This window comes from Ctenopharyngodon idella, chromosome 7 (genome assembly GCF_019924925.1).
Source record: "Ctenopharyngodon idella isolate HZGC_01 chromosome 7, HZGC01, whole genome shotgun sequence".
In the NCBI taxonomy this organism is placed as follows: domain Eukaryota; kingdom Metazoa; phylum Chordata; class Actinopteri; order Cypriniformes; family Xenocyprididae; genus Ctenopharyngodon; species Ctenopharyngodon idella.
Window position 1 is genome coordinate 5599056 of NC_067226.1, and position 10658 is coordinate 5609713.

Sequence of the window (10658 nt, forward strand, 5' to 3'; positions counted from 1 at the left end):
CTTCAGTTTAAACTCTGAATTCTCTCTATGCCTCCATAAGCTGTTATTGTATCCTTCTCTTTCTCCTGCCTCTTCTCTTATATTGCCCCACAGTAAGCACTTGAGATAAGTGTTGTATGTTTCACCATGCATTATTCCCCCATGTTTTTAACACATTTGCTTTGACTGCCATGACAATTTATTCTCCATGTAAAGGTTTGAGGGTTACAGCAAGACAATATGAAGATAACTGCACATTTTAATACAAAGTACCAATACAGTGTGAGAAGATTGACCCTGAAACAAAATTAGCATGGTTACCATGGTTTCTTAAAAAAAAAAAAAAATAAGGAAGAAGCTCAATTGCGCTGTAAGCCATAATTGAGCAAAATAACATTCAAAATCACACTGTTGTATCTTGCCGATATTCAGTACTGTGGTATGATTGCGAGTGAGATCATTGCTTTCATACAGCAGCTAAAAGCAATAAATAAATATCAATTATCTGACATTTCAGACAGTTTGGCCATTTTGTTAATATTTGCTCTGCCAATAAAAATGAATCCAAATGAAACCAAAGCAGGATTGGAAGTGGAATTGCATACAGAATACACAAACAAGTGGAGTCATACAAATTGCTGTTATATACACTACCGTTCAAAAGTTTTTAATGTTTTCGAAAGAAGTCTGTTATGCTCACCGTATATTTGATCAAAACTACAGTAAAAGCAGTAATATTGTGAAATATTGATACTTTTTTTTTTCAGGATTCTTTGCTCAGAAGTTAGAGGAAAGACATGTATGATGTTGCAAAAGATTTTGATCTTTAAAAAAAGCTGTTCTTTTGAACTTCCTATTCATCAATTTAACACATCCCTGCTAAAGAAAAGTATTAAAGGGTTAGTTCACTAAAAAATTTCTGTCACTACTTACTCGCTTACGTGTCGTTCCAAACCCGTAAGACTTTCGTTCATCTTCGGAACACAAATGAAGATCTTTTCGATGAAATCTGACAGCATTCTGTCCCTCCATAGACAGCTACGCAATTGTAACTTTGACGCTTCAAAAAGTTCATAAAGGGATCGTAAAACCATATAAACATTGATCAGCGAACTTAAGCAGAAGCTCAACGAACCTGAATGACGCACAAGATCAAACCTCTTGCAGAAGCTCAAACGTGCTGCGTATCACGAGAATGAACCTCAGTGGTTCTCGCACGCGTCAAGCAAACATGGTTGAGCTTTCACAAGTTTACCACAACTGTGTGAATATAAGCCTAAATTCAATCTGTTCATTATATAAAGCGATTTTGTCTCTTCAGAAAATTTGGACTAAACCGCTCAATTCATATGGATTAATTTTACGATCTCTTTATGAACTTTTTGAAGCGTCAAAGTTTCAATTGCGTAGGCTGTCTATGGGGGGACAGAAAACTCTCGGATTTCATCAAAAAGATATTCATTTGCATTCCGAAGATGAGCGAAAGTGGTTTAGAACGACATGAGGGTAAGTAATTAATGACCAAGTTTTCATTTGAAAAATGAATCAAATCAATCAAATCAAATCATCAAATGAAAATTATCCCATGATTTACTCACCCTCAAGCCATCCTAGGTTTATATGACAATCTTCTTTCAAACGAACACAATCCGAGATATATTTAAAAAATATCCTTAGTCCTCCAAGGTTTATAATGGTTGTGAATGGTAACCCACATTCTGAAGACAGAAAAAATGCATCTATCCATAAAAAAAGTAATCCATACGGCTCCAGGGGGTTAATAAAAGCCTTTTGAAGCGAAGGGATGTGTTTTTGTAAGAAAAATATCCATATATAAAACTTTATAAATTAGAATCACGAGCTTCTTGTGGACGACCGTACGTATATTGTGCACGTCAATTTGGGCGGAAGAGCAACCTTTGACCTGAACGCAATGACGAACGTGGAGGCGAAAAGGAGAGAGCAAAACAAAACACTGGTCACAAATTAGAAGTCTAAAACGAGAAATTTTGAAGAGAAATGTCGGAGGATTTCGATATAAGAGAAGAGGAGCTTGAGTTTGTTGCCCAGCCATTTTTGTTTGAACCGTGAGAAGCTTACGATACTCCTACATCCTGCGTCATACATCGCGTCAGAGAATTACTCATTTGGCGCAAGTCAACTTGCGCATTCTGCATGCGGTCGTCCACCAGAAGCTCATTATTCGAATTTATAAAGTTTTATATATGGATATTTTTATTACAAAAACACATCCCTTCACTTCAGAAGGCCTTCATTAACCCCCTGGAGCCGTATGGATTACTTTTTTTATGGATGGATGCATTTTTTCTGTCTTCAGACTGCGAGTTACCATTCACAACCATTATAAACCTTGGAGGACTAAGGATATTTTTAAATAGATCTCGGATTGTGTTCGTCTGAAAGAAGATTGTCATATAAACCTAGGATGGCTTGAAGGTGAGTAAATCATGGGATAATTTTCATTTTTGGGTGAACTATCCCTTTAATTCCTTTCAAAAAGAATTCTTACTAACTTTTGAACAGTAGGATATCCTTCAAACAGTACAAGAAGCTTCTGTCCACTTTTGTTAATTTCAGCTCTTTTTTGTTGAGAGTGGTGGCTAATACCAAGTTAATTGTAGTTCTGTCATGACAACTCTCAGGATATTGGTATGGTAATTGAGATTGGCAATGGTAATGGATATGACAATGTTAAATAGATCTGGTGGAATAGATCTACTACGCTGCTGCTGCTGCTGCTGCAGAGCAAGTACTGAGACTTGCTACTGCCAATACATTCACAGACATTGCTGTGAACACATAAGACATGCTGCTGCTGCTGCTGCTGCACATATAATAGACATGAAATGAAGCCCATAGCAGATCTATACAGGTGGAGCTGGGGAAGGAGAAGGGTTCTGAAAGCGTGCTGCAGACTGCTAACAGCAAACGATGCCAAGTATTTGAATGTTTGAGGAGCAAGCTCATTGGCCGCTGATGCAACAGCAACCAATCAGGTTCGCTATGTAGATAATGATGTGATCGCTACCAAATTAGTTAAAGACCCATCAGCCTGCATCGTCAGAGCTTCAATCCAGAACTAGGTAATAATTTTAACTCTGTAAACTATGGTACTTTAACACAAATTATGGTTACCGTGATAATTTTTTTTAAGGGAGGGACACCCGGATGGATCATATTTGGTTTGTGTGTGTATATGCATCTATGTTTGTGTATTAATGTGCGGACAGATATACAAACAGTAAAGCAGCAGTGAGAAAGGGCACGTCTCACCCACACACATACACTCAGTCGCTCTCTGCTGATGCTGTTGCACAGTCTGTTTACAGAGGATTAGTGGAACCTCAGGGGACAATATGATGCAAACAAGGGATCAATCTTTTACCTGCTGTGAATGGAAAACCATGCAGCTAACTTTCTCCATTTCTTCATAAGATGGGTCCAAGCATTCGTGTGGCAATAACATTAAGGTCAGCTTAGATGACAAAAACAAAAGCTCATCAGCTCAGTTCAGCTTTCTATTAATCATCTCGACAGGAAATTGGACACGCTGTAAGATGCATGAAACTTCATAAGGTAAGATTTTATCATTTGAACTCCAGATCACCTATTGATATGTTCATTCGTGGACAATAGGGTTAAAAGCATGTTAAGACTCTCTGTTGTATTTGAGGGGCGATGCAGGCCTTTTATTATACAAGCCTGATGACTAATGCAGTGTTTATGACTGTGTGAGTCAGAATGTAACTTCATTTAAAAACAGAGTCTAAACACCAGGGAATTTGATCAGAGTTTAAACACGTTGACTTTAATTCGCTCTAAAGGGTTACTGAGGCAAAAAGGCAAATAATTCTCCTTTTCCCCCCTAAAGAATATAATTTTTTCTTGGTAACTCAATTCAGTTCAAATGTTATAGTTTCTTTCTTGCCGTTCTTTTCTTCTTCCAACGCTTAAAAAGGCTTACAAAGGAAAGTTAAACTGCGGTTTCTCAGAAAGCCTATACATCAGGTAGGCTTGTAATGAATAGATGATATAAAAATTATGTTTCTCAGGAGCAATTTCCAGTAGATTGCAGTAAGATGGGTGTACGTGAAGACCTGTGATGATGATGATAGAGAGCGGGACCGGCCTTGGGCTGGCTGGAACACTTGCCTAAATGGACTGGGGTTACCGTGGCAACTGTAGGATTTGTCATTGAAGGACATCAGAGGTATAAACAGAAAATAGCTTTTATGGCAGGAGGTCGATCGAGGGAGAGAGAGTGTTTACAAAAGATAAAGACAGATCGCAACTGGTGTAGGTTTAATTAGGTGCTTTCATATTATACAAATAACACATTTGTCTAGCAGAATAACATTGTTCTAGCTTTGGAAGGAAATGTTCTTCTAAGCCAGTATTTTTCTTGTATATTTGTAATGAAGCACAGGTCCCTGTGCCACACGCAGCATCATACTGTACATTACCCAGTTTCTCAGTGGAATTACCTGACACAAAAATGACAAATCCCATTGTGATTTTTCATTCTTCAAATGTTTTTTTTTTTTTTTTTTTTTTTTTTTTTTAAAGAAATAAATACTTTTATTTGCAAGGTGGCATTAAATTCATCAAAAGTGACTGTAAATGTTTATAATAATTTATAATGTTGCAAAATATTTCCATGTCAAATAAATGCTGTACTTTTGAACTTGCTATTCATCAAAGAATCCTGAAAAAAATTTATCACAGTCTCCACAAAAATATTAAGCAGCACATCTGTTTTCAGTTTAAAATAATAAGAAATATTTCTTGAGAATCAAATTAGCGTATTAGAATGTTTTCTGAAGGATCTTGTGACACTGAAGTCTGGAGTAATGGCTGAAAATTCAGCTTTGCCATCATAAGAATAAATTATATTTTAAAATGGTTTAAAATAAAATAGAAACTGTTATTTTAAATGCTAATATTTCACAATGTTACTGTTTTTTTTTTTCTGTATTTTTGATCAAATAAATGCAGCCTTGGTGAGCGTAAGAGACATTAAAAAGTCTTGCTGACCCTGAACGGTAGTTTATCTGTATCAGTTGATATTTTACAATATTTTTACATTTAGATTACCTTTGCATTTAGAACACTCTAACAGTTCATCTCTAACAGCACTAATCATTAAACACTGTTAAATGTAATCTTTAGCAAATCCCAAAAGGAATATCAATTTTTCACATCACACATTATGTTTTGATGCTTAAATTGGCGTAAAATTATGAATTTTAGGGTGGCACTTTATTTTAGGGTTTTTCAGCTAGTTGCTTATTAGCATGCATATTACTAGAATATTGGCTGTTTATTAGTACTTATTAAGCACATATTAATGCCTTATTCTGCATGACCTTATTCTACATTCTTTATCCTACCCAATACCTAAACTAACTACCTCACTAACTATTAATAAGCAGTAAATTAGGAGTTTATTGAGGGGAAAAGTCGTAGTTAATAATTTATATGTGTTCCCTATACTAAAGTGTTACCAATTTTGGTTTACAGTGGACAAAATAATGAAGATTTTCAACATTGGTCATTTATTGATTCTTGGTATTAAAAAATGATTGGTGTATTAGTATCGGCCAAAATATCAATATATTTTATACCATGCTGGATTTCTTTAAAAAGTTTACTTGACAGTGAATCCATTGATTTACTCAGTAAGGCCAATTTCTACTTGCCTTTGGCACATTGGTGTTGTGAGTGTTATTTTTGGATCTTATGTGGTCATGTGCGCGTGTGTTTCAGATCTATCGGCGCTGCTGGCTGGTGTTTAAGAAGTCGTCCAGTAAAGGACCTCGCAGACTGGAAAAATACCCTGATGAAAAGTCAGCCTACATCAGAGCCTGTCCTAAGGTACGCCTCTCACTGCAACAGTTCAGCCAAGGTCTAATCTAAGCTGTGAAAATGTCACGGGAGAAATGAAACATTCGAGGAAAACATTCAAGTGTCACTTTAGTTCTCCAATTATACTAACAGCCACATAGAGCGCATTCATACTGCGAGAGCTGGCTGGCAAGATTACGAGACCGGCAGTGTGTAAACAGATAAATTTTTGAATAAAAGTATCCACGCAAAGACTCACTCTCACAGCTTTGCTGACTCACGGCCCTCCGGTTTCTGCGTGTTTATCGGTCTCATTTGCCTTTCTTTACTGCACTCTGCTGCTCCCACAACCCACTATAGACCGTGAAAGATAAATTAGATGATTAAGAGAGCGCAAGTGCCTTTCCAAATGATGCAAATGAAGTTTGTCTGAATAACTAGGCTCTATCAGTACTTCTGAGTTGGTTGCCTTTTCTATGTTCACACAGGTGACAGAGATTAGTAATGTGAAGAACATCACAAGATTGCCTCGTGACACGAAGCGGCAAGCTGTGGCCATCGTCTTTACAGATGACACCTCTCGAACCTTCACCTGTGAATCAGGTACATCATCTTCAACTAAGGCTTGTTGTGCTGCAGCAGCTGATGATGATGCTTAACCTAAAGAAGCTCTCATTCTTGATATCAACATGGCATCAGCAGTCTATACGGTCTGATGATGTGCTGCTCTCAGGCACATACTGCATCTCCTAAGCCCCTTTCACACAGAGATTCCAGAAAATACACTGATAATGTGTCCCGGGATCGTTTGATTTTGGTTCATTCACACTGCCAGTGATTTTCTGGAATCTGTGCATGCGTTCACACACATCCCGTAAGACACGTGACATCGATGTGACGTGTAATGTCTCCACAGCGTCTTAAGTTTGCTTATGATCTGCGATTTCTCTCTTTAGAAACCACGCTCATGCATTTTTTTTTTTTTCTTTTTCTGATTTGATCATAAATTAGCGCATCGCATACCATACCATTAGATGGTGAAAGATCTCAGCTTCAGCGTCATCACTGCAACACACCCATTACGGCATGGATTATGGCTTTTGTACACACAGGGCGCGTTCCGGTGTTGTGCCGAATTACGACCCCCTGCCAAATTATTAACCCCCTCGTTGAAGTCGCTACCTGATTGCCTAATCTTAACCCCACCCCAATCCTAACCCCCCCCCAACACCTACTCCTAAACCTACCAATACTAGGGGGGCAATAATCTGGCAGGGGGTCGGAATTCAGCACAACACCGGGACTGATCCCGACAATGTTACTAGGTCTCCATCCCTGAATCCATCCCGGAATCAACCCCGGGACGCATTTGCGTTCACACAGAAGGCACTCTGGCAGTTTTATGGCAATTTAATGGGATCAACGTGCTGTGTGAAAGGGGCTCTGGTGTCTGCTTTATTCATAGAACATATTCATTGAAAGAACATGTTCATTCATTGACATCATTGAATCTTTCTGTGCTCCCAGAGCTGGAGGCTGAAGAGTGGTTTAAAACCTTGTCTATTGAGTGCCTGGGGACACGTCTTAATGACATCAGTCTTGGAGAACCAGACCTCCTTGCTGCTGGAGTTCAGTGTGAACACACAGGTAAGAGACTAAAGCCTTTTGCCATTTGTACTATTGTTTACCTATGAGCTGGATTCCTATAGCTTGTTTCACATCAAGAATATGGCCTCAGATTTGTGGTATACTTTAGTGACGTGGTAGTACTTAGGTTAATCTGCACTGTCAAAAATATCCTGTTAAGTTTACGGTATTGATGGCAGATGCCTGTGTTTTTTACAACTTATACCTGTATATTTCAATATACAACAGTTATGGTCCTCAAATCTGATTGGCTGAGAAGTTTCAGGAGTGCTGATATATCACCAGTATCAGCAATGGGACTGTTCAGTGTTTGTCATTGTGTTCTAGACAGGCAGCATTTCTCCCAGCAAGCTGCAATGACGGAGGAGAAAACCCACTAATTTTCAAAATACTACTATTGTTGTGTCACGGATTGTAGTTTTACGTGAATGTCGTTGTTTAAACCTCAAATCTGTGATTTATCTATAAAGAAGGTGCCAATTTGAAAATTTGCTCTGAGGTTTTCTGAGTTGTGAGGTCTGGGCGATCACCGGGCAGTCAGCACTCATGTACCCTGTCGAGAAAGCCCCAATGTTGGAAGAAGATTTTCTATCAAATCTCAAACCGATGGGACCAGATTGTTTATACCCCTTGCAGAATAGGCCATTCAAGGATGACAAGTTTTATATACTAGAAGATCCACCAACATGTTCTTTCTGTCAAAACTCTTTATCATTGGAGCATGTTTTATTAGATTGTGCTGGTTTTAACTCTGTGAGAAACATTTTTTATTCATTTAACTCTTAAATGAAAATATAGTTTTAGAGTTTTTAGCAAAAATAAGAAAATCCTTATAAAATCCTTGTGTATTCAAAAATCTCACTGGATTATTAAAATTGATGGCAAAATGAATGTTTGGAAATGTGAACTGATATTTCTTACTGACACACTACAGCAAAACATATAAATAACTGGCTTAAAACTTTTTTTTGGGGGGGGGGGGGGGGGTGAAAATACTGACGTGCCTAAGACTTTTGCACAGTACTGTGTATTTCTGATATCAGAAGAAACTAGATTATTAACTAAAAACTGCATTATAGATAATAGATAATATTATTAATAATAATAGATATTAAAGATAATATGTGATATGTCACACAGGGACTTCTGTGAATGTCATTTTACTGTTTTTAACCATGAATTCTAAGGTAATTCATAGTTCTTACCTGCAAAAAACAAAAACTAGACAGTTTTTGCAGTAAAATAACATGCAATGTTGAACCATTTACAGTTTTTACCATATAATTTAAGTTAATTTAAAGATAACCAGTTAACAGCTTCTTACTGTAGCATTTTTACAGTTTTTTTTTTTTTTTTTTTTTCCAGTAAGAATTACAAACATTTTTTACAGCGTAGGAACCAAACTATTAACGTGATACCTAAATCTTCACTATTACTCTCTCATTGTTTTTTCTTACAGAGCGCTTCAATGTGTTCCTGTTACCCTGCCCTAATCTTGACATCTACGGGGAGTGTATGATGCAGATCACACATGAAAACATCTACCTGTGGGATATTCACAACCCTCGCACCAAGCTGGTAACCTGGCCGCTTTGCTCGCTGCGGCGCTACGGACGGGATGCTACACGCTTCACCTTCGAGGCTGGAAGGTAAAACACATTTAATATATCATCAGAATTTAAATCTAATAACAATTCACAAGAACTTGTGAAATTTGTAATGTCTATTTCACTTTGGTGTGGTCATGTATATGTAGGAGAAACATGGAAGCAGAGGAGGAAGCCATTGAACTGTGGACCTCCTAAAAGGATTTATTGAATGGATTACAAGGAGTTCAGTGGCAGATTAGGTGTTCTTATCTCTCTCACTGCTTTGATCAAATAATAAAAGAAGATTTGCATCGCCAGCTGGATGCCCTTTGAGAGAGAAGATGAGAGAGTTTTAGAGAGAAGTTGAGTCTGGTGTAACACTGCCCCCTAGTGGCTATTTTACTGTAACACACAAAACATGTGTGTAGTGCATAGGTTTATTTCTTTGCAGGACATCACTTTTGCTTTGCTTGATTGTGTATTACTATCTTGTTTGTTTTTGTGTCAGGATGTGTGACAGCGGGGAGGGCCTGTACACTTTCCAGACACGGGAAGGAGAGCAGATCTACCAAAGGGTTCATTCTTCCACTTTAGCTATAGCCGAGCAACATAAGAGAGTCCTTATGGAAATGGAAAAAAACAGCAAGGTAACGAAAGCATACGGTGGGTCCAAAAGTCTCAGACCACATTGAAAATCTTAGTTTGAAATCTTATTTAAAAGGGGAGTTTTGACATATTTGAAACTAAGACACAATTCAACAAAAAAATAGTCTGCACTGTTTCTAGGTCACTATAAACAATTTGTGAATGTCTTCATACAAAAGATGTTCTTTGAAACGGTCTCAAATGAATTATACACACTGCTGTTCATATTTATTTGTACCGTTTATTTATTTGATCAAAAATAAAGTAAAAACAGCAATATTCTGTAAAATTTCTAAAATTTAAAATAACTGTTTTTAATTTTAATATATCTGAAAATGTTGTTTATTGCTGTGATGGTAAAGCTAAATTTTCAGCATCATTACTCCAGTCTTCAGTGTCACATGATCCTTCAGAAATCATTCTAATATACTGATTTGCTGCTCAAGAAACATTTATTATTATTATAAATGTTAAAAACAGTTGTGCTGCTTAATATTTTTGTGGAGACTGATACAATATTTTTTGGATTATTTGATGAATAGAAAGCTCAAAATTGAAATTCTTTCCCTTCTCTCCTCTCACATCTTTCTCCAGCTTTTATCTAAGGGTTCAGAGGGGACGTCCTACCCCTGCACACCGACAGCAATCTTACCACGAAGTGCTTTCTGGCACCACATCACCGGATCTCAGGCTGGGGTGGACTCTGCCAACGGTGAGATTGAACCCTATGCATAAGCGAGATGTATTTATTTCACCAGCCATAATAGTCTGCGAGAAGTATTGTCTCGAAAAACACAGTATTAAAGTCTTTATCAACAATCTTGTGACAGGTAGTCTTCTATGAAGCAACATAAAATAACTGTGTGAACCCATTGTTTGAAAAACGTTCTTCAAGCAAGTTCCACACACAGTGACAAACATACAAACAACTAT

General features: G+C 37.4%; 1 protein-coding gene across 2 annotated transcripts in view; it reads left to right on the forward strand.

Annotated features, from left to right (window-relative positions):
• The window catches only part of dok4 (docking protein 4), a 53287-nt gene that overhangs the window by 35660 nt on the left and 6969 nt on the right, over nt 1-10658 (forward strand). The window contains exons 1-7 of one of the 2 annotated variants that reach the window (XM_051899063.1): nt 3181-3576; nt 5767-5874; nt 6333-6447; nt 7372-7491; nt 8951-9140; nt 9589-9727; nt 10320-10437. In XM_051899063.1, the coding sequence (XP_051755023.1) occupies nt 3562-3576; nt 5767-5874; nt 6333-6447; nt 7372-7491; nt 8951-9140; nt 9589-9727; nt 10320-10437 (805 nt within the window). In that variant the 5' untranslated portion in view covers nt 3181-3561. Of the gene's footprint in view, nt 1-3180; nt 3577-5766; nt 5875-6332; nt 6448-7371; nt 7492-8950; nt 9141-9588; nt 9728-10319; nt 10438-10658 lie in introns of those variants that run through there. The other variant, XM_051899062.1, reaches the window with a different exon arrangement.